A 25,656-nucleotide genomic window follows, 5' to 3' on the forward strand; every position below is an offset into this window, starting at 1 on the left:
AACCAAGCAGTATGAAACGTCTTTAAATATTTCATTTTCTTCAAAATTATGCCTTTTTTGCATAAACAGAGTGTCGCTGATGGCTAAAAAAAGCTGATTTTGTTTTTTAGTACTCCGACGCTAATATTTTACGGAATATGAGAATAATACAATGACAGACCGATCCAGAATCGAAATCTCCAAAACCCATAAAATAACCATTTCATGTATGTAAACATAACGAAATGGACAAAACAATATGTATCCAAACAACGACTATCCTCCTTCCAGGTGTGGGAAGAAAAAGAATGAAAATTTAACAAGCTAAGTCGAACGTTTCGATACGTCTTGAAACCATGCTCAAGAGCAATACTGCACGGCAGCACTACGCCAGGATGCATTGCCTAATGTAAAGCTCTAAGGGATAAGCAGATTCAAGTCGCCTTTGGCCGTCATTGCATTGCAATGCAGCATCGGCGTTAGAACGGACTGAAGTACAGCACAGTTTTCATGCAGATTTGCCCGAGTCCCTTCGCTATTACGCCACCAGACGGCATAAGTAAAAGCAGCCCATAAAATGTACCCACTTCTTCCTTTGCTGTAACGGTTGGGTGAAGGCCAAGCGAGAAAAGCAACCAAATCCTAGATCGAAACTTAGAATCCTCCGATGTGGATGAAAGGCGCTGAAAAGTTCTAGTTGCACGTTGGTGCGGCTAGCAAAGCGTTGCAGAAGGAGACCTGTTGCTTCTTTTATCCGGCAAGGGTTTAACAACTTGTGCCATCCTTCCTTTCTCCAGTGGAAAAGCTGTTCTCGGCACGCGCCAAACCCCGCCTAGAAAACCTCACACTGACAGAGAGAATCACCGGATGCGATTTTCATCGGATTATGCAGTGCTGAAAATCTGAAATCTCCTTCGGAATACTTAATCATACGAGCTTTTCTGCTTCCGTTGCTGGACACTGGAGGGCTATGCTATGGGCGATTTTGACGGAGCATAACGAAACAGCTGCTACAAGGATGCAGAGCTAGGAAAGATACAGTTTTGAAAGGCGACCACGTGACTGCCAGTCGCATTTCCACTCGCATTTCCCTCGCACCGTGATCGGGAGCTAGCCGGTTACGCTTTCAAGCTTCTCGACTATTCGGAGCCATCTCGCAACAGTACGTCAATGCGTCGGAGATGCTGCAGCAGATTCCCTCGTGGCGTGAATGATAATTGACACTAATTCGGTAGTTCGGTCAGTGAGAAGGTTAATTGCATAGAGTGTCCTCAAAGCCAACACTACCAGGTTGGGGGTTTGACTGGGCTCCCTCGCTACATTTCAGCAGAAACTAGCTTATATTAATACGGATTTGATTAGCTCTTTAGAATCGCTTTGTAGATGGTAAGGGAGATCATAACATATAAAAGGTATGTGTTACAAGGAGATCGGCAACATGTATAATCCTTCCTAGGTATTTGGTAATAAATTGCCATTTTAGTCTGGAAATTAATACTTTTTCAAAGCTGTGCTCCAAACTAGTGTCATGGACAGCATTTGCGTGGCACCGCTCGGTAGCGAGAAATTGTAGCCATACATATTGCTCCAATTAAACGCTGATATTAATAGTAAATATTCTTTCATGGGGCAGGTAAATGAATCTGAAACCGTACGGCTGTAAATGTGAAATCAAAATATCCTTCGGCAAACAATGTTACGCTTGTTCATTTGAGCTGAAATTGAATCAACCGAATTCGTATTGGGGAAATATTCCAACACATACATTCCCTCGTTTAGGCCGAACCAACGCAGCTCAAACCCCATGCATGGAAATATGTCGAAATTAAATATCTCGTTTTGCATGATGGGGTTTTTTAAGGATTCTACCGGGCATAGCGCGTATGCATAACATTCACTGCACCTCTCACGCGGGCGCAAATTCACGATCATTTTTATTCGGCGTGACCCATTTCCTACGCATTCATAGAATACATGGCTCCAGCAGCAACACGGCACAGCGAATCCTTACATTTGATGTAGAGAGAAAGAGAGAGCAAAATTAACAAGAAAAAATGTAAAACATAGTCTAATTGAGTTCGCACCCGGATAGCTACAATAAAAATATAACCATAAATGGCAATTCTTTTATCGTCTCGTGCCATACGCTACTACGACCGGAAATATATTCATAACACAAATGAAGCTAGATAAATGCCAGTAAATTATAAAATACCGTTTTGGTGCCGGCAAGGAGCAACCGTGTGGCCATAGAAAAACCTCTCGAAAAGTGGGTGGTTAAATATTGACTTGGACATAAAAGTGTTGTGTTTTCGAGAGGAACATAAAGAGTAAAGTTCGTGGGATAACGTTAACCTGAATTTGCATTCATAGGAACTGTTTGTTTAGGAACCGTTTGGATGTTGTCTTTGTTTTTTTTTGTTGTTGCATGAAGTAATTGATATATGCCGATTTTTATTGTTTATGATATGTATCAATGTTGTAACAAGAAATGATGCTTAAAATCTTTTAAATACAAATCACTATATGAACTTTCTATTCGTCAAATACAAAATTAATACAAAAGGGTATAACAACTGCAGAGTCAAAATATAGTTCATTTCGTGATGGTTAAAATTTTAACCATTACGAAACGAACTATATTTTGAACCAAATTAAATGCTGCGCTTGTGTTAAACGATGCTACGTTTGCGAAATCAAGTATAACCACTCTGTAAGAGTAGAATCGTTCATTTATAATGAAGCTGAACCACTAAAAAGTATTTGAAGAAATAATCATATGGACAGAAGCTGATCTTTTCACATCAGTACCGTTCACCCTTAGCAAGGACGGACTACCCAGATGAAAAGTAAAACTGTAACTCGTAAGCCAGCACAAAACAGTTTCAGGGTTCTAATACTAAGAAGGAAGAATGAAAGTGTCTACTATTTCTTTAATGGTAAAATTATCGACTACAGCTCAGATTTATTTTTAATCTCTAGAGCTTCATACTGCTATTATTATGATCAAAGTTGTACGTAGTCATGTCGCAATGTACAAGCTTTCTATATTCATTAAGTGTCAGATTAGTGGAGGACGATTAATATGGGAATCGATCCGGTTCGTCGATGTAGGAGCAGGCATGTATATTAAATTAATTCCATAAATTGGGTTAAAGAGGCCTTTAAATGCATTGATGCCGAAAATAACATTTTCAACAACAACGCACATGTTTATTATGAAACAATGCTAATTTTTGTTTTATGAACGACATATGCACACCTTAGTGCATATGCGAAGAATATATTTTTCAAAACAAAATTAAAACGACAAACCACATTTGTGTACAGAAGTACACACAATAGCAATTTTCAGTATTGTCGGTTATGTAAGTTAAATGTCCCGAAACGTGACGATATCCAGAGCCTTGCCTGTATCTGGGAAAATAATGCTTGCGGGGATAGTGCACTGTAAGTGGAAGTTGTAGTCTTGCTAAAACCAATTAATATCAATGTAATCTCTTAATCCAATCATCACATACAGTCAGCAGCACGTATCATGCACTTCCTTTATCGATGTACACCAATCGTTGGATTGCAGCCAGGACGTGGTCAAAAGGTAGCATTATAAACTGACGAACAGATGACGAAGAGGTGAAAGACAATACTGCATGTGTTCACTTGCACTCTAGCCGTTGGATTACAATCATGAGCCGTGATGTAATGTACCGTCCCTCCGCAGCAGCGACGATAACAATGACAATGCTACAAATTCATTAAGACATTTATGTATTGAGAGAAGCGCACCTTGAAATTACTGACAAGCACAAAGACCCAACAGCTCGACTTAGCTCTGTACTGAACCTAACCGGAGACATAAAAGTCCACATTTCCAGACATCTCGAAAGGAACTACATCTCCATTGTTCAAAAACGCGGGGTTTGTGGTAAGCGTCCATGCATGTGGTAAACGTTTGGCGCGTGACGGTCGAACTCATTTGCCATTTCAACCGCACTAAATTATAATCCAAATAGAAACAGACCACGTCCTCGATGCTTTTTCTCCTCCGCATCGCAGGCCGGGTATTAGCGAGTAGACCGGGTGCTGATTCTAGCAATCCGTACGTCCCTTTTCATTCAGGACGTAGTGAGAGCATGGATTTCAAACGGCAAAAGGGAGAGGAAGATGGAACCACCAATCTTTAGTACTGCAAAATCCATATCCAATACTCCGAGTTCGACACGGACGAGAACAGGTTGTGAAATGTGCCACAATGATTCGAACAATTGAACTTACATACATGCTCGATGCTGCTGCTGTTGCTGCTGCTAGCTCACAGTAAGGGACTCTTAATTCTCTATTTTAATTTAATTTCTGAACATCGGGCAGTACGTTGGGCAGTAGTATTGGCAGACTGCTGGTATGCCTGCACGAACCATGCACAGGACTGGTCTGCACTGCTCAAACTCCGTTCGGGGCCTGCAGCCTTTACGGTGGTGCCGGGTTGGTACTGTTTGCTCTGAAATGAGGTCGTAATCCGGTGCACCAGTCAGCCCACAACAAGTGACAGTAGTAGAGCGTACCGCAAAGTTCCACCCACAATAGTACGTTCAACACTGCAACTACACGCGTCACGCAAGTGACTCCACTGGAGCAATTTCCTTCCCCGATTTGCCCGTGGGACGATGGAAGTTAAAAAAGCACACTCGCTTTCCCAACCAATCGCAGCCACTGTTGTTTTGCCGTCTGGTGACCGGAGGGCTTTTCTCTAGTGCCGAACAACATCGTTTATTTCCGCATTATCAACCGTTTCAATAGGTACCGGGTGCCGCCGTTCCAGTACAGGTCACCGGTACTGCCTTGCGGCGAAATGTACGGAGGTGTGCCAAACTACCGACCCACCGCAATTAAGAACACTGGAACCTGGCGGAAACTCTGCTGTTCACCGTGGAACCAGCACAATCGATATGGATTGCATATTATTTACCTCCGTTTTATCGCAGGCACATTTAAATTTTAATTGAATTGTACGTCGTAGTTAATTCTTACAGTAACGCAATTTTTTGCTTGCTGCATTTTTTGCATCCTCTTGTTATTCTTGCACGCTGTGGCATGGCGTACAGGGTGAGTATAGTACACGGCACCATCTTTGAACAAGCCCGGTAGAAAAACAACAGACACAATAAATTAAACCCGTGCGCGAGCGGCACACATTTTCCAAATATTGAAACAATGGCTGATACCGGACGTGCCATTACGGTGCCTTTTTCCTCTAATGGTAGAAGTATGTTAATGCGGTAAGTTTCCACTCAGTTTGAAGCGAAACGGTGCACGGTGTAACATTAAGCGAAGCGGTCTCGCCATCACCGCCGACGGTCGACATAAGCGGCTTTCACGCGATGATGCACGACACACGCACACACACAAACGGTAAAACTAGCAACGTTCCACAGCTCAATAATTATTCGCCATAAATTTATATCTTCATTACACATCTCCGAAGCGAAAACGGCGAGGGAAATGTCGAACCTCCAACGAAGGAGGCATAACATACTATAACAACCGGAAGAATTTGTGCGTTAATAGACTTCCCGGTTTCGTGGCTGAATGTATCAACACCTAAACCCTTCGGTATGAATGGGTACGTTTCACCAATCGTCGTTACAGCCGTGTTTGGCAAGAACTTAAGCAATGCAACGTGAATAGTTTGTATTGTTAAATTAACCTTCACCAATGGACCAACTATGTTCGCTGTTCATGCAAAGAACGATGGTTTCCAAACATGGTGATAGTTTTGAGAAGTAGAACCCAACCCGACCCAAGCCAAAGTGGGAATAAGCATTGACGCACGATGGGTTGGTCCACGCCCAACACTTTGACCGTCTGAAGTGAAGTGCTACAATAACTACAAAAATAGTCTCCAGCAGGTTTGTGCAACACAACTGTCCCTAATGGTCAATGGATGTCATAAATTCCAGCTCCTTATAGTGCTCTTTCAAATCTACTCGTAGCCCTACCCTTCGTCCAAGCTCTGTCGGGGCTTTTGCCGGCGGTTCGCGCTCAGTTTAAATGCAACAGATATGCCACCACCATCACGCTCTGTTTGTTTATGCTTCCCAGCTCAAAAGCGCTGTGAATGTTGCACCAGCGAGTGTGAATGGGCATAGGCAGGGGCGAGAGTTTATTGCACAAAACACCGAAGCGAACTACCGTCGGGAAGTTGAGGTGTATCATTCGACCGAGCGGCAATTTGAACGCAACACAGTGTCCCGGGACACACCTGTAGCAAATGCCGCCCCCGCCGCCACAAACCATTGTGATTGGATAAACATCAGGGATGCGTCTCGCCTCGACCTGCAAGAAAGCTCCATTCATTCTAGTGGCAAACCATTGCTACTTCGTGCGATTAGAACATTGGGCTGTTAGGTGTATGTATGTATACACGATACGTCCATCAAAGAATCGCCATCAAACGGGCACACCCGCCCGGTGCGATTTGCAATAAAGAAATAAAGTTTGCAAACCTCAACTTTAATAACTTAGTTGGCTTTTTTATCTTCGTTTAATACTATAAAAAATTAAAGAAACACAAACGCGTTGACGTCTGATTGATCTTAAATAGGAGTTAAAATAAGTACGGCGTAGTGTCTATAGGGAATATGGCAATTTCTTTTCTCCAAATGTGGTTCAAATAATGTTGACCAATAGTTCACACATTTTTATTTATCATTAACAACACGCTATACGTCACGAGCGTATTAAGTCTTATCTTCCAGTGCATCTTATCATTATTATCGCTAGTATTTTTTTAGCAAATCTTATTGGCAACGGCATGGCAATTGTAGCTCTGCTTAGCTGTCAAAACAAATATCTATTACGCTCCAGATTGATCCCACAGGATGTGTGAACCGTTGAGAGTTGCTTGTTTTAGATTTCCCAGTTCGTTTAATACAAGGAACATATATTATTTTGTTATTTTAAAGGCGCTGGTCGTAATAAGTATGTTGATACGTGTTAAGTGTTCAAAAAAATCTGCAGATTTCTGTATTGCATTGTAAAATTTAAGCAGAACTGTACGCAAAACATTATTCTTTCAAAAATCTTAGTGATTTCACTGGATATTAAACGATAAAAAACAGATACAGTTAGATTTCACAAATATTGAATGCTGTCTACGATAGAGTTTTGATGTTAAAAATTACAAACAAAATATTTTTTTACGTTAAATTGCAAAAACACACGAACTTTTCGCAAACGCCTAAAATGGTGAGCAAAATGTTCTACGAAGCGTTTAAAAATTCTCCACAATCTTAACCACATATAGCACAAACTTGAGCACCGTACAAGGAAGCAAAAAAAAAAAACAACCGAGATATAGTTTAGGCACTAAACTTATCGTAAACTCGTTCGTACTTCCTTCCATGCACGGGTGAAAAAGATGCGATCGTCTGTTTGTTTTTCCTGTCCCACCGGTTAAGGGAAATTAAGTGGCTCGTAGTAAAAGCCCTACAGCATGCATGGCAGGTGAAACAAGGCAAGGCGTCTCCAGAGGAATGCTGCCTAATGTCTATGTAGATGCCGTGTATATATGTCTGTGTGTGTGTCAGTGGGCTTTTGAAAAGGGCGGGTAGAGCCGCCTCACTTCCGATCGGAAAAACATTCATCGCTATTATGAGTGAGCATTAGTGAATCATAATTTATTGTAATGCCATTCCGCGCGCGCGCATTCACACACATACACAGCGTACCTTTTTCTGTGGGGAAGGGAAGCGCGAAACAAGAAGGCAAGGAATGGCAAAGGCGGGCAAATTTTGCCATGGAAAATGAAGGAATGCCCGCGTTCGGTGATGTTACCATTTCCTCCAAGGAAGGCCACCCACCATTGGCCTTTTCCTCCCTTCCTTCGCTTGTCTCGCGCATTTCGAAAGTGTGCCCCTCCAAGGTATGCTTGATGGGAACAATTTACATTACGGTAGCAACGAAAAAGGAAAAAAGGCCTCCAACGATGGTGGAAGTGGGTATCTTTGCGCTCTTCTGCTCTACCCACTTCTTGCGCATCGTGCTCTTTACCTCCACCACCTACAAACGCAAAGGGGAACATGGAAAGGCGTTTTGGCGTTTTTACGATTGTTATTTTTATGAGAGCTTCGGCAAATACCGTCCCCTTCGCGCGGGGGCACCGACGGCGATGGGCGGCTTTTGTGGTTCGACGGGGACGCCGGTAACGCAGCACCAAGGCTAGGGCCTGGCGTCGTGTTTCGGCGTCCTTTGCATCCCACCACATCCAAGACATCCATCCATCGCCTTACGGTAAGCGAAAACAAAAACATAAGCATTGTAGGTGTGGTAGGCAATAGATAATTTATTATCGTTAAACAAGCAAAAGGGAGCAGCAGGCAGCGCATTCGGAAGCAGGTCGCCGCTGCACGACGACGTAGGCAAAAACATGCACACTCTCATACACACACACACACACACACACACACACACACACACCTACATACACACAAATACACACATTGTCTAATAGATTTCCCGAATTAAACTGTTGCAAAATTCGATACCTTGGCCCAGTGCCCCGCGCGCTTTCTTCCGCTTTCTGTCTGCCGCCTGAAAAACACACGCACAAAATCCGGCGACAGGGGGAGCGGTGGTTTGTGATGGTGAAGGCGTTACCACTTAAGCGCACAGCAGTTCCGTCCTGTGTTCCCCACATCTGAAGCGTACACCCGAGTCACCTTTACCCATCGGTTGTTGTAGGCGACGATGGCGACGCCTTGGCGCTGGCACATCGAACAGGGAATTAATGGGGATTACCACCGCAGTGGGCAGGGCCGGGAAGCCAGGAGAAATGTGTTTACCAGGGGAGGAGGAAGGGCTTGTTGCAAGACAGCAGTCATTAGGCGCGCGAGCACGGGAGGTTTCAGTATTTTGGCAGCGGCACTCATAAGCCTGGGGGGGGGAAATTGAAACTTTTTCTCGCGACTCCCTTTGCTCCAACGCTCGTCACTTGCTTTTGTTGTTTGTGTGGCCTATGACACCTTAACAAACATATCATGTTCAGTGCCAATCTTTAAAGGTTTTAAAATGTATGGCTGTGATCGAGAAGAGAGAGAAAAAAAGAAATACACGCACTCAAACACCCTCACGCACAAAAAAAATCTTCGGCTTGTAATCAAAAATCGTTCCATTAGGAGTGATTAGCGATTATGGCAACAGCAGTAAAGCTCGGAAATGAGTACGAAAGGGAAAAAAGGAAATAAACACACACACACACACATACATACAGAAAGACTATCCAGTTTCTTCAAGCACTACCAAGCTGGGAACAGCAGCACCATTTAGGGACCGGAACAACAAAAAATAACACCACCTAAATGGGTTTTTCGATTGTTTTTCCATGCCATATAATTATGTGCGTCGATAACAACCCGTTTTCCGTCGGCGGTCATTCGGAAAAACAGACCCCGCATCATCCTTCAACGGCTCTTTCCCTCGGGATGAGAAGGCAACGAAAGCCGCTGGAAGGTAGGAAGATTGGGAAACCGGCTCCTTGAGCAACACCCTGTCTTGAGTTTCGTTTTGCTTGGAGCAAACTTTGGTCGACGCACTTGTCACAAGCATACTTCCTTCCCTTCATCCGTGCACAAACACTTCACTCACTTCGGGTGCGCCGCTGAAGAGTAGTAGCAGCGGTCCTCGAACAACAAACACAAGCCCCGGTTCAGTTTCATTTGATGATCGAATGCTGTTTGTTGTTTTGCTTCGCGATTTGGCAGCTTAAAGAAACAGAGGAAGATTGATTGATCCCATCGAAAAGGGATGATACAGGAGGCGGAGGGGTAAGGGGTTACCAATTTTCGCAATAATACGAAAATCAGTTTCGTGGCGGAACACAGCATGGAACGGTCGCTCGAGCAGTACACGTCGATTCGAGAGCATTTTTAAAGATGTTTTTATCGGGTTTTAATCAACCGTCATGATTTAATCGTCCACGATTCGGCACTCGTTTGACTATCTTACCGTCGCATTCGAATTTCCAATCAGCCAAGTTCCCCGTCCCATCGTCAGCAAAGTAACCCGACTCAATTCGCAATATTACAACGGAAGAAAGATCGCGATTTTCGTTGCGGATGAATAATTTGAGACAAACACAGTTTGGGGGTTGGATTTTGGTCGTAGCAGTGGAGCGCTTTTTACACCATTTCTCCGTTTGAGGAAATAGGTAAGAGTCCTCTAAACCGTGTCTTCTTCTGTGCATTGTCGAAACAAAAAGCAGGAAAGCAACGATTACTTCGGGCTCTTGGTTCGAGGATACAAAATGCGATGACAAATCTCGGGCTACGGCAATAAACCATCCTGGCGAACCCACCGCAGGATATCACGTAAGCAGTGCCGGATCTGTTTTAGATAAACAATCGAGGAAGGAAGGTAATAAGCTACCAATATTCGACAGTACATTGGGATGCTGGAACGCAACCGTGCTGGAGCACACTCTAAGTGGCACGGATAGGTTCAATATTTGTTCAAATAATAAAAATTCTGACGACGAAACGAAAGCGTGGCCGAGAGCGCGAAGCGCGTTCGTTGTTCGGCCAAAGAGGGCAAATATTGAAACAGTGAAATCGTTCGATTTTGCAAAGTGGTTTTGCAGTGTAAGTGATTCGCAGATTACCGATGATCGGCTGTGTGGGAGGAAAGTGCGTGTGTCCTTTCTGCCGTGCAGTGTGGCCGGAATCTGTATATTCGATTTGTATCGTTTTCAAGATCAAGCACCGGGAGATGATTGCAAAGCAAATACAGGTAACAAGGCTGGATCGGAGATTTGGGGACGAATTTGGAATTATTTTTTGAAGTGTGACACTGTTAGTTATTCGTATAGGAGCATCTACTTCTTGTTCTATTTCTATTTGGCGTAACGACCTACGCGGTCATACCGGCCTACATAGGTCTTTGAGATTTATTAGTATATACCACGTAGCCGGATAGTCAGTCGATGCTACCGATAAGACAGTCCATGTCAGGCTTGAACCCACGACGGGCCCTATAGAATGCGGCAAATTACAATTCATCCTATTTTAGTTTGCCTCGATTCTTGTGAAATGTTTACAGTAAGGACAATTTTGATAGCGGAGTAAATAAATGTACAGTTTTAATGGTGAAATGCATCAAGTGACAATCAATATGTGTAATTTATAAACTCTTCTCTGTTGTTGTTACATGACCCGGTCAACAACAATTCTGCAAGATAGTTTACAAACCTTATTTGTAAAGCTAACGGTAATATACTTTTGAACATACTAGAATGGTTTGAGTCACTAGCGAGTTCCACTGTCAATATCATACAACCAGTGCTGCAAAATGTCACGAGCATCACGAGATATTCACCAACGAAAACAATGAACATATCCTTGGTAGCTTGATGTATATTGCTGACACTCAATGAAAGTGCATCATGACATGTCCAACGCGACGTACGAGTACTTGAGTCAAACCGGATATTCTGGGTTCAAGCCTACGTAACCGGAGCGAGACAGAGCGAGAAACAATGCTCATTTTGTTTTTTGAAATCACGATTTTTAATAGATTTTGTTTATCATGAAACAATTATTTCAAGTGCTAAATGCGAAACTCGATACAGTCGGTTTCTCGAGATACGCGGATCATTAGTTCTGAAAACATCCGCGTCAAATGATATCTGAGTAAGTTGAATATCGCGATGTTCAATCCAAATATATTTTATATAGGTTAATATTGATCAGATTTGGTCGCATTAAACATTAAATAAACATTATTGAACAATTTTTGTAGTAAATAAGTACCACTAGTGGTACTAAATAAGTACCCCTCTGTACCACTAGTGGGCTTGGCATTCAGTGACTTACTGATTACACATATCTGGATAGCTAGTCTTACGTACGAGGACACGGTACATTCGAGGCATGAACCCACGACGGGCATGTTATTAAAGTCGTATGAGTTGAAGACTGACCAGATCTACCCGATTTGAGTAGTCTATGTCTATTAGATAGGCGCAAAGGTTAGTTCCATTCCCACCATAGCAAAAGTGACAAACAGAACTGAGAATATGAACCGTATGATCAATTGTTTCTTTTTTACTTAGATACTGTTCTTTTTTCACTTTAGGTCTATCCTTGTTTTCTAATCGATGTAATAGTGTGTTTATTACAAAAAATAAGACTGCTTCATGACGCATAATATTGTATGAAAAAAAACACATCTCTAATTCTTTACAGCTAACAACTAATACATCAATAATCAAAGATAGTTGAGGAATTAAACGCATGAAACAATTCAGAGAGAAATGAAAATAAACACTGAAAGAAATGTAATAGAAAATAAGCTTTAATCCTTTTACTATGAAAATCAAAACAGACTCTTCAGCAAAAAAGACCCAAGCACGGCTGGAAGACACTTGATGAATGATGATCAACCGCTGCACAACACACGTGCTTTTTTTTATCTTTTTTCCATAACTTAAGTCCCACACACAGTATTGACGCCTGGACCACACTACCGAGCAGCAGCACTCTTGCACAAGGAAAGATAAACCGCACAGGAAACTCATGTCATTGAATCAAAACATTGAGTTGTTCGAGCAGCGCTCGTAAAGAAAGGCTTACCCAAGCTAATCTTTACCTCCAGCTGAAGTGAGAGCAGCTGGTTATTGCAAAACAAGTCTACTTCCATCTCGTATTTGTGGACAAGCAAATATTGTAAGTAAGCAAATAGTAAAGCAACTAAATTGAAAAACATAATCAAATTTTTTGTGGTCTGATTGTGTTTCCTCATTACACAGCAATGCGGTTATTTGCTGTATTGCTTTATTTTGTTTTTAATATCCGAAAAAGAAACACTGCAAACAACTCAAGAAACATTGAAAACAATTATCTACAGATGTCAGAATGCATGACCAATTTTATGTAATACACACAACGCAGAGTTACAGAAAGTAAGCCAGCAATTAATGCCTGGGAGTAAAAAAATGATAAAAAGAGGCGAAATTTAAAGAAAGCTGTCATAAATTGGTGGCGTAATAACAAAATATTGTGACTTACAGGCACCATTTAGTGACTACGACTGTATCGTAAAAGAAAGTAGAAAAAGAAAATTTATGAGAAAGCGAAGCAGACATTCAATCTTCCAATAAATATAAGCTGTATTTCGGACCTTCATATTGTGTCTATAACTTCTTCAATTCTCTACCAGCGTCATTCAAATTCGTTAGGGAATATCGTAATTAAACCTGCTTTGTCGGCTCCATTCACTTCAATAATCATCGCCAAAGCAACAGAGCCTAACGCTTTAATCCCTGCTTCAAAATGGCGCGATCCCACTTGGGGCAACTCCCATCGGAAGCGCTGAGAAATATGACAATCAGATTAAACTGTCAAATTGGTTCGCCAAACTTTGAAATCAATCAGCCCGTGCCCTTGTGCGACGGAAGAGCGGATGCTAGCCATTGTTCGCTTCTATTTCCCCGTTCATTTGATTTTTTAAAACCTTCACTATCATTCACCATGGCAGCCGGGATAGGAAACCAATGTCCATCCTTGGGTTGATTATAAGAAATCTTCGCAAATTAGCAGCAGCAATTGCACGGAACATTGGCAAGATATGGAGTGGCATATTTTCCGTGGCCAAGTAGAGAGTCCATCCGAGTGACACTGGTTGAAATCGTCTTAATTGACAAATGCTCAACGCGACGTCGACGATATTGCACAGGTAAGTAAGCCTTGCGATTACAATACGCCCGGGCCCGCCAAAGAAGGAAGACTAATGAACCGATTTGATTCGTAGTCGGTGTTCAGGGATTAAAATTTGAGACATTTCACTTGCTGCGACAAGAAATAATGAAAGAAAACTTGGTAAGACAAAAACTCGCAGTTCTCAAAAGCTCTCAAGCAACAGAACACTTAAACAAATTGATTTCAAAATTGAATCAGTTGCCTGTTTAGGAAGAAAAATACGTATTCAATCGAATTGCTTTAATCAAACAAAATGCGTTGTGGTTTCGTGTGAGGTTGGCTTTCACAACACCACAGACATAACGATTGATAGGAAGTTACACAAAGCTGTAGGTGATTCAAGTGAGCGAGCAACTACGGAGTGCAAGAAAGGGAGAGAGAGATCTACAGTGGAAGATCAGGAGCATATTTCACTGTTTTGAAAGATAAAAATAACATGAAAACATTATGACAGATATGAATAAAATATGCCCAGGTAAACAGGGCCACGGGGGCACCAGCGAAACGGTCCCGCAAGACAACGACCGTAAAACCGGGGAGGGATCGGCAAGGTACATCGCAACGAATCCCTACGGATATCGCCCACACACCTTTCTTTAGTGTGCGTGTTTCCTTGGGCTTTTCTTAGCAGATCTGCGGAATGTTACAGCAAACGAACCTAAGGGCAAACTTTGCTCCACACTTTTCCGCCGTAAGCAGCGAGTGCGATGACGATGATTATGATGATGATGATGCTAAAGCAAGCCAATGAAATACGCAGCATTTGCAGGTGATTCTTCTTACCCCCAAACTACGAAATGGGCCAACCGCCGCACAGGGAATCATATCAGATCGCATTAAATCGTACCGAGCTGACGCACTCCCCTCCCCCATCCGACCAGGAATCATCATTTCACCTTCACTTACCTCAACCAGTGACGTTTAGTGACATTTGTATGACAGCAAACTGCATCGTATTGATCGGCGAACCAAACCACCAGGATGATGTAGAAGGCGGTCGTGGTGTCGTTGAAGAACTCCGACATAATGGCTTCCATGCCTGAAAGTGAAAGGGAGAACCGAAATGGAAAGTGGGTATGAGAATATGTCTAGGGGGGAGGGGGATAGCAAGATTAATCATGTGTCAGAAGTGTTCAACGTGTCCGTTCGCGTTCAAGGAGGCCAGCAACAAATGGAAAACAGAAAAATCATACACATTCATACACCCGTGACGTCGTGAGCCGTGGGAAGGAAATGGATGGTAGAAAAACACAGCCGGGCGGACCAGTAATAGGTTAAAAGGTTTTAACCTTTATCATCGAGGGGATTTCCGGAACATTTCGACAAAGTACGGGCGGCATTGCGTAAAGTGTTGCGCATTTCGGCAAGCCGGCCTTGCCGCGTGTGTGTGTTGAAGTGAATTTACTACTTCCACAACTTGAAGTCGGTTGTATTCGTTATTATTACATATAGGAGTGTAAACACGACTCGTAAAGAGGCCTACAGTTTTTTTCCTTATTCAAATCATTTCAAGCCCAATTTGACTATACAACAAAACCTCTACAACTAGACATCCATGAAACCGACGCACTAAGTTAACACGTGCACAAATTATTTGCCATCAAATGTCTGCCCAAGCACCGTAAATAAATGTAAAAGTACAACGAGTGGCCGGGTCAACTCCAGCAAACGCGACGGCATGCTCCGGAGGACGGCGGCAATGAGCTCAAAAAGTGTGTTTACGTTTTCAAATCATTACACTTTAACGCACACTCCAGAAGTTATGAAGCGTTCGGTGCGCACCGTGGCACAAATTCGTTCGTTCCGAATCGAGAGCTCCCACCCCAGATGAAGACATAATAAAATATGTAACGATTATGACTATGACAAATCGAGATTTTACCCATCTTCTCGTGTCTTGTTACGTGTCCAGCCGACATCTGCACCGGCAGCGATGCTGGGGAGGCCAGCAGGAGTTTTGATTATGAACGAAATAAAATTTCAAACTCTCAAGTCATTCACACGGCACAGATTGTTTGGAGAAGGAATGGAGAGTGGTTATGGGCTAGTAAGAGGAACTGCTGTCTGTCCTTTCGATTGAACAGGACACGATCGGTTTGAGTATGAGTTGCATTTTGTATTCACGACGCTACCACCACACACACACAAACGCTGCTGCTGCGCATAGTACACTCGGGATGGCACAGGGTTTGAGTTTACAGCCCGAGTCAAGCTGGAAAGTACTTGGGATGACGTCGTCGACGACTGGTCGCACGCCAACCGCGCGCCAGTGGAAAGAAAACTGATGACTACAATGTACCATCCACCACACCACACACCACACAGGACACGGGACACCCTCTTTAAGGACGACGTCGTCATCGAGGGCTCTCCTCTCCGGTTTCTGATAGGATCGTATCAAATTTAATTCACACCGAAACCCTACCTACACCTTACTGCCAGCCAGCCCGCACTGAATAGGAGCTGGCCAAAACACATGTGCCCGCATCGCACCGTGCCGAACCCAGAGTGCCCGGTTGGCCCGGTTGGCCAAACATCAAAATTCTCAACCAACACTGGCGGGGCTAGGCTTGGCTCCGGAAGGACGTGCGCTTCTTCTGCTGCTGCTGCGCTTTTCGACGGGGGTTCATCCGATAGATTGCGTTCGGGCATGACTATGAGTGCGCGGGACCGGCCCTAGCTAGCTGGCTGGTTGGCTATGTACATACGCTAAAATAATTTATATGTAAAACGAGACATCGGACGTTATAATATGTGAAATAGGATAGAAGATGAATGCGTCGCTATATCAATACCAACGCTCTTCAACCCTGCCGCCCTGCAGGTTCCATCTGCAGCCCCGATTGTCCACCCACCACCAGCAGGGGGGTTTTGGTATGTGCTACAGCAGCACACATCGCACGCCCCATACACCAACCAGATTGGACGCAACCATCTGCTGCCCTGGGTCGCTTGACAGTGAACTTCACGTGGGACGCCTTACTACCGTGCACCTTGGGATTGCCGATGAAACTCTATCACCTCAAGACGACCGCAGCCGTTATCGAGTGCAAGACACAAGACCGGGTTTGCTCTTTCCGTGCAAACCTGACGGACATTTGCACACACAAGCTTATTTGTTAGTGTGATCTTGCTAGTGACTGTGGGACGGAGTGATTCAATTAGCCGTGAAGTTTAAAATGTGATAAAATGTTGCTGCACACGCCACAACAAGGATCGTAGGCACAGGAGGAGCGAGTGTCCAAGCTTACAGTTAGCACCTACATGATGATAATGTTACGAAAAAATGATTTTAAAAACATCCATCCATAAAAATTTAAATCAACGCCCATCAAATGCACTGACACCGAAATTAGAGACGGGCAAATGGGCGATGATTGAATTGAAAATATGCAATATTAATTTAAAAATGGAATAGCAAATAAGTGGCCGGAAACGGGAGATCCCCTTCCCCTTCGGTGCAATCGGACCGAATCGATTGCTCACTTCATTTGATTCGCAATTGTATTTGCCTCGCGGGGTCCAACGCTGGGCCGCATTAGCGGTTCAGAGGCACAAGCGAATCAAGGGGCCGTGCGTACAGAAAAAATATAAAAAAGAAAGCAATATAAAAAAACAGTGAACGAGCGTAAAAAGTGACGCGAAAACAATATATTTGATTAATTTGTTTGATTAAATTCAATATTCTTCTTCATCATAATCAAATTAACACGCATCCAACCCGCTCGGGTCCGGCGCGTAGCCGAGTGCACATCATCATCATCGTCATCATCAACGTCGTCGTCCTCGTTTGGCAGGAAGATGACAAAACAGAGCGTGAATGTATGTGTGTTTGTACGTGGGCCAGGAGTGGAAAGGGCCTATGTGTGTGTGTGTGAGTTGAAAACATCGGTGTCGATATCGTGCCCGGTACTTTCTCGCATCGGTGATGTATGTGCGGTGATAAATAACTGTCCACCCGCAACCACATGCGTCGGTCCGGCAGGTGGGGAGAGTGTAGCCCCCCCGACACGAATATGTCCGGCATCGACACACACACATACACGCGTTGGACGTTTGGGTGATGGAAATGGACAGCCTCTGTTGGACAAGACCACCCTCCTCCCTTTCCCATCGAATGGTGGATGAAATTTGACTGACGGTGTTTCGACCGTCGAGGATGGGCAGGCGAACGATTGTCGATGTATGCGCTCGCCAACCCGATCCGTCGACATTGTTGACGTGGACCAAAAGGGCGGAAAACAACACGTCCATTTGCCGGGTTTTACTTTTCCTCTACCGGGGGTGGGGCAGGGCCGGCGTTGGCAGGGAACCAGAGTGTCTCATTGCAACCATACGCAGCGCAAATAAGCGCCGGACGGAACCATCCGCACACAGCACGCATGCAGCAAGAGGCAGCTTCACCACAAACAACTGCCGAAAATGCAGCGTTCAAATTTCGTTCCCGCATAATGGGTGTTGTCTTGCAACGCACTAGAGCTAGGGAAAATCGGGTGGAAAAAAGGACGCATGTCCGACCACGTCATGGTCACTTGGCGGACAGATTGACTAATTCGGAAAATTTATGACACCGTCATCGGCCCTGATGGCGAAGGAAGCCGGGAGTAATACGGGGCAGGGCGGTACGGTGTACGTGTCCGTTCTCACTTACACCCGGGGAGGACCGAGCCTTACGGAGCAATTTTACTGCCCGATGTAATTGATCGGAAATGGGTTTTGTTTGCTTTCCAGCGCTCATCATCATCATCATCATCGGTCGTCGTCGACGTGGGCGACATCCTCCTCGTGGCCTGGGAAGATGTCCGTCGAATGTTTAGCTCCATTTGGATTGAAACCATCGAGTGGGTTATGCGATACACATCACAGCTTTCGTGCGCCGTCCATCATTGACTAACGGACAAACGTGAAATGTTGAACGATAGCCGATTGTAACCGTAGATTGAAACCGTGCCGAAACGCTCCTTTCCCGTACGCAAGAGGGAAAGAGAGAGAGCTAAGCGAGGGAGTTACGGTTTATGGTGCAAATTGAATATTTTCCTCCGCCGGTAAATTGGGCCCTTTGCTTGGCCTGCTGCCAACCGGTTTGCTTCGAACAGCGCACTGTCTTCCCACGGCCTACTACCAACCAAGGCGAGATGAGAAATCAAACTCGCAGTGTAATTTATTATATCAAATTGTTCTCCACAATACCACAAGTGTCACATATTGCTTTTCGTGCGTTTTATATCTTGGAGGGTAAGACCACCATCAGCCGGGATCCGGGAACACAATCATTCGTTGCGAATTTTGAGGCAGCTGTATCGATATATTGTCTTACTCGGCACCAGTTGATTCCGACACCAGTCTCTGGCGGATAGCCGCAAACTCCTTCATGGACCATGTCCCTGGGGATTGGTACTCATCTCCGGCAAGCCTTCAATCGTGTCATCCATCATGGTGCTCGTAGCCGGGGCTCATATTTTTCTACACCAACACACACCACACAGCGGCGTGGAACATTGTTTGCTTACGGCTCCTTCACTGCGATTAATAAATCTTGATCCGATTTCATTTCGCTAAACCAAACCAAACAGAACTCGTGCCCGGTTTACTTTCACCTCCACCTCATCATCCCATTAGTGCGTCATGGTCGTCGCACACATATGCGCGGCGTGCTCGAGAGGATGACGGCCCACACACACTTGGAGGGTTTCATGTTTTTCCAGGGAAAAAGGATGGAACTAATTCAACGCAGTGGGAAAAACAAGGACAAGCAACAACAAGAAAAGAGTACACTACACTTAACCGGAAAACCTCATTTATGGAGATATTTTCCCAGATTGATTATAAATAAGTGTTTTCCCCTCGGGCGCTTCTATGGAAGCCACTTTCGAGGCGAAGGAATTATATACACTCTTTGAGTGTGTTTCCTTCCCTTACCCCCCATCTCCCGTAATGGAGAGTAGGGGAAGAGATTTGTAGCAGCCGGCACGAGATCGAAGGATGAGTGTATCGCAAACAAAGATGCGTATCCCAAGAAACACATGCCTGTCTGCCGCCCTGACGCTGCCCGCAAACCCAAGAACCCACATACCACGGGCTGGACCGAAAACGGGCTCTTCAGGTTAGGATTTGCTGACCATCGATACACTTAGGCGGTGATCTGGCGGCAAAGGAAAACACACTTCGCCCCAGCCATCCTACTGCTTCCGCTTCACGAACCATCACAATCAGTGCCAGTGGAGGCAGCGGTCCGGAGCAGCGGTCTTGTAACCGAATTATTGACACTCACTTTTCCTTTGGGCTGCGTGGGGCATGCTATTGATCTGTCTTTAGCTTACCCCGAAACGCACGTCTTTAATTGAATCGTGATTATTTCTCATTTTGTCTGATTAAGAAAATAGATTAAGCGAGCTGCTGGTTTTATTGTTGTTACGTTCACTAATGGCTATGGACTCGAAATCTAGCGCACATAGCACATAAGGCACGAATTTCATTGGAACATTGGATGAAGGCATTTTTCTCATGGAGCAGTTTTTATTTAGAAGGGGATTATCAGCAAATAAAAATTAAACCTAATTTTACACCAACTAAGCATTAAATATATAATTATAACTATAATTTTAATCATCTTTTTCATTAAGAGCATCAAAAGTTGTACTGCTCCGATTTAAAAAGTTAGTTAAAGCATGAATGTAATTTTTGTTTTTTGTTTTTTACAACAAGCCATACTGAAATGAAATATTTTATGTATCATACTATTGTCTTCCCCCAACGGTTGATCGTGATCGTGATGGTTTTAATACGTTTAGTGCCATGGCTATCATATATGATAGCCAGGAATGGCTGAATTTAAATCTTAATATCTTGTAACAGATGGGGGTATTATTGAAAAACGATTAACAACACGTTAAAAAATTGTAATGTATATATATAGTTTTTTTGTTGCCTTTTCCCCTTTTCATAGAATCATTCATTGATGTGTTATTTGTTTATTTAAAATTCAACGGACCTCGCGGCACTCTTGAAGCGTTTAATACTATACAACATATTCACAAAATACATGTATGCGTTCACGTTCAGTCATTGGTACTGATAAATGATCAAAAATCAAGAATATACATGGAAAATAACAATTCCTTAGATCAATATAGTGTAGTCGCATATATTTTTGTTAAAACCTGAGTTTTGAAACTACTAATACACGGCAGATATTAGTTAAAATATGATGTTTGAGTTTGGTGTCAACATACGTTGTTTACCGCATCATCGCTTTTCGATTAAACAACCTGTTGAAAACAAATCTATACATAACATTACAGGGTTTTCTAAGCCACCTTCGAATGTGCTCATAATTATTCACCGCATCCAAGATGTTTTTCAATAGCTGTCAAATGGTGTATTTGCTTCAAAATGAAATTCCTGTTTCAACCCATGATTTTCAACAGCACAAAGAACTGTCAAACTCAATCCACCTTGAGTCGTGTTGAAAATCATGCTGCATAAATTAAAAATTATTATGATGGAAATGAAATATAAGATTGATGAGGATTAATAACAATGTTTACATTCGAAAGAGACTTGGAAACCCCTGTAAACTGTTGTTTTCCCGCTTCAATGATTGTAACGAAGCAAAACAATGAAATCGCAACAAGAAATAAACCGAAACTTTATTAAAATCATCATTTACATCATCTTTTGGTTTGTTTATACTCAATTTAATTGGGGGCCATTGGCGGCATATCATATATAATAGCCATAACAAATATAAACAAAAGGGAGCTCGCCCCCAGGGAAATGTAAACCAAAATGGTCTGGCACTCAAAGTACTAATGTGTAGTGCGATAAATAAACAACTCGAAACTATAATATGTGTGAAAAACACCCTTACACACGTTACATCGATTAATCAACGATTGGCACTTCCTCCAACTCCCAAACTGCAACTGCGATTTTGCATTGCAAGACGCGTACACAAACACATCAACGTGACGCTATTCGATGTGCACACTGCGCGAGTTGCTCGATTGATATAAATTAATTTATTTAATAATTAAACGAAGTTAAATAAACAACAGATTAACCCCACACGGTGCGGAATTAAAATGAGTCAACATTATCGTATAAATCGATGTCCTGCTGGAGCAGAAATTGACACCCGGAGTGGATCGACGGCCCGGGCATCAGGGCACGGGCACGGGCACGGTATGTGGCGTGACACACCCGACGCGCACTACCCATGAGTTCCAATGTCCACCTAGCACCTATCTTTGCGTGTTTGTATGTATGTGTGTGGGTGTGTGTGTGTGTGTGTGTGCGCGTCGAAATGTTGTCCATCTCGGCACAACACGCAGGAGGCGAGTTTGTTTGTGAGCTACGAGAGATGGGATAGCGATGGTGGAGCAAAGCCCAGAAGAAGGAAAAAAATAAATAAAACAAACACGTTGCTGCAAGGAACGGATGAGGGGAGAAAAGCTGGACAGAAAAAAGGAAAAAAACGGAAAACAGACATACACGTCCCACCCGTTTCTAAGCAATGCGCATCATAGGATGTATGGATGGGACACCACGAGCCCAACCACGAAGCGAACCCGCCGGGGTGTGCGTAACTGATCTGACCGAATAGCAAGAGTAAGAGTAAGAGAGGAAATGCGCAGGGTCGGATGGGAAGGATCCGGAGAAGAAACGGGGCAGTGGGACGGCAAAGTCGAAGGAAAATAAATATAGGGACACCGAGCGACCGAAGGATGAAAAATAGAGCGCGCGCTACGGAGGACAAAGCACACAATCCCCTTAGATGCGAAACGGACACGTTCCATTCCAGGGGACATTTTAAGCCTTAACGAAAACAAACCATCGCCGTGTGCTAGCGTCGGTCGATCCATGCCAATCGGAAGGATACTCTTCGGCCGAGGCCGAGCAGATACATGTCGATATGGTGGCAGGAGGGAAGGCAGATGAGAGCTGGAAACAGCAGCCCGGAATACGGAAGGCGGCAAGCGGGTCGGTCGCTTCAGGTGACCGTTTAGGAGGCAGGCGTCCTTTTCGCAGGCCTTTTAAATAGAGCCCGGCATCGCTGGCTGGCCGGCGACGGAAGGGGTTGAAGAAACTGCGCAGCAACGACACCAAACGGTCCTTAGGGATATTTAGGCCGATGCCACGCCGATGCTACAACAAACGGCATGGGATAAAAACTACCGATACCTTCGAATTAAAAACTCCTTCATAAAGCGTAGTGCGAGAGAGAGAGAGAGAGAGAGAGAGAGAGAGAGAGAGAGAGAGAGAGAGAGAGAGAGAGAGAGAGAGAGAGAGGGGTGGAAAAAGGCTTCGATTGGGTCGATTTTTCCCATGTTTTCCGGGTAGGGTTCGATTGTACATTAATGTTCATATACACACACACACACAAACATACGCGCGCGGCGCACAGTGGATGGTCCAGTTGCTCCAGATGGGTGAGAGAATCCTAAAACAGGGCTGCCCGTGTTTCTGAGTACATCGACCTAACGCCCCCAATACGTTTGAAAGATGCAAACACACACGAAGAGGGCTGGATTTTGGGACGCCAAGGCTGCCCATCGCTGGGAACCGGAAACGAATTATTTGCTTTTCTCCCAGGTACAACAAGATCGGCAGGCACACGACGCTTTCCTTTTCGGCGCGGGAACACTCCCCGGAGCTTGGATGTTTGCTTTGTACCCAACCTAACGTCCAACATCCGGCATATCCTATCGGGGTCCGATACGAACACCGAGAAGAACACAGGGGGAACGGAATAAACTGGCTGGAGCACCCATCCTCACCTCTCTCTCCCTCTCACCACGGGAGGTTTGCTGGCAGTGCGCCACCACGGATGTACGGATGTCTCCGTCGCTTCGACAAAAGCATAAATTATTTCCCGCTGTGAGCACGACAGCCGAAATTAGGCTGATGAATAAAAATGGTCGCCCAAGACGGTTCACTGTCACCCGACTGGACGGTGCTGCCCATCTTCTCAAGCTGTTCGCACGGCGCACCCGCGGCGGAACCGGCGAAAGCCGTACGTATTAGTTGAACTTTCTACCACCGCAAAGAAAAAAAGGGGATATAAATGGTTCACTGGCTTACTTTCTCTTTGTTTAGGGCGCTCTCGCCCTGCCCACGCACACCCGTTCGGCCCGACTCTCACATCCCCTCCATTACAACCCATCGAGGGCACCCGAAGGAGACACAGCCCCGATTTTATGGATGCAGGATGTGTCGAGAGAAGTAATTAGAAAGATGGTTGGAAACTAATTGATTGAAATTGTTCAACATTCCGGCAGGATCGATTCATCGATCGGGTGTTATTTAGACTGCGCTGGTCGCCACACCCAGCAACCCTTCGCGTGGGCAGTATTGGTTGTTGGGTAACATGGGAGCGTTACAGTTTCAATTCGCTCGTCAACATCTTGTTTAAATTCATAACCCTGGAACCCTGCTGCATCCGACTGTGTAATAGAAATCTTCCGACAGGGAAGCCAAACGCCACAAAGCCGAATCGTATTTATTGCCACTCTCTACACAAAGCATCATCAATCGTAGAGCCCGTGCTCGGAAAATTGTTTTCGATGGAAAAATCGTTCCGCTGGGTGATGAATGTCGCGAAGATGTTGGCACGGCGTTGGAGCACCGACCAGCGCTGAGAGGGTATCAATTTTTCCTCCATTCAATTGCTTTGTTGGTGCTACTACACACGTACACACGTACACCAGGTCCGTCTCCTAGTTCTACGATAATCCTCCGATATTGTGGAACATAAAAACCCCGCAGAAGAAAGCAGAACACCGATCAAAAACATGCGAAAGCTACTACCACTACCATTCGCACGGGTTCCCCTCTGCGTCGCCCAATATTCCCACCAGCCTTACACACGCGCTCTCGAAAGCAACACAGCGCGGGGCAATGGGACATGCCGCAAAACGGAAAGCTAATCAAAAGTATGCAACGTTGCCAGGGATTCCTGTGTTGCCATGAGGGATGCCATGAAACGGAACGAGATCGAAAAGGTTCGACGACGATTGGAAATTATTCAATATTTAATTCCACCGATTGATTTGACGACCGAAATTGAACTCCATTTATAGAAAGCGGCGCACACACCCATACACAACCTTTCCTGTATTATGAACAGCCCGTACCATTGAGTGATAGAATCACAAAAAGTCAAAGGAAAAATTTGTGACAAACATATCATCGGTTCATATACTTTCCAACATTGTGCAGATCAGACCTCCGCCGCCGTGTGCGCTCTTTTATGGGCGCTTGTTATGCTTCTTCTCCAATCTGTCGATCTTGCCTCCCTATCCTTATCTTCGTTTGTTAACGGTATGTGCACCTTGGAAAAGCAGGTGGTACGATTCTAACGCTATTTTTCCTTTTCAGTGCTCGCCTTCTCCCCTCCGATCTGTGCCTTCTATTCGACGGCGTTTTTCTTCCCACGGTACGGGGTGCTCTTGTGTACATGAAATTATCGAAATGCTCTAATTGAATTTCCATGAAAAACCAGAAAAGAATCTAATCGATGTTGGAAATTACAGTATTTGAATAATGTGTCCCAATAGGCCGACCGACCAACAAATAGTCATTCCGTCGGCGCTGGCTTCTTTTGACATCTCAACTCTCCCACCTAACTGTCCGCCCGTACATGTATCTTTAGCAGATAGCAAACAAATACTGCATGACTACTCTGGCGGTGGAGTTTGGGGAAAAGTGAGCAGCAAACGCTTTTCTTCAATAACCGGTATTAATTTCTTCAAATAGATCAATTGACATTTTCAAAAAACGGACCTAAGCCACGAATTCAGAGCTCACTTTTTATTCACACGCTCACACACATACACGATTGTGATACATTATGAGGTACACAGCAAGGCAATGTGCATCGTATGGCTTTAATAATAATTTCATTTCATGACAAACTCCCCCGCACCCT

General features: G+C 44.2%; 1 protein-coding gene across 3 annotated transcripts in view; it reads right to left on the reverse strand.

Annotated features, from left to right (window-relative positions):
• LOC121592679 overlaps positions 1–25,656 on the reverse strand; it is a 72,836-nt gene that overhangs the window by 18,836 nt on the left and 28,344 nt on the right. For all 3 annotated transcript variants that reach the window (XM_041914340.1, XM_041914338.1, XM_041914339.1), the window contains exon 9: positions 14,634–14,766. In XM_041914340.1, coding sequence (XP_041770274.1) covers positions 14,634–14,766 — 133 coding nt within the window. The remainder of the gene's footprint in view (positions 1–14,633; positions 14,767–25,656) is intronic.

The sequence above is a fragment of the Anopheles merus genome, chromosome 2L (genome assembly GCF_017562075.2).
Source record: "Anopheles merus strain MAF chromosome 2L, AmerM5.1, whole genome shotgun sequence".
Taxonomy (NCBI): domain Eukaryota; kingdom Metazoa; phylum Arthropoda; class Insecta; order Diptera; family Culicidae; genus Anopheles; species Anopheles merus.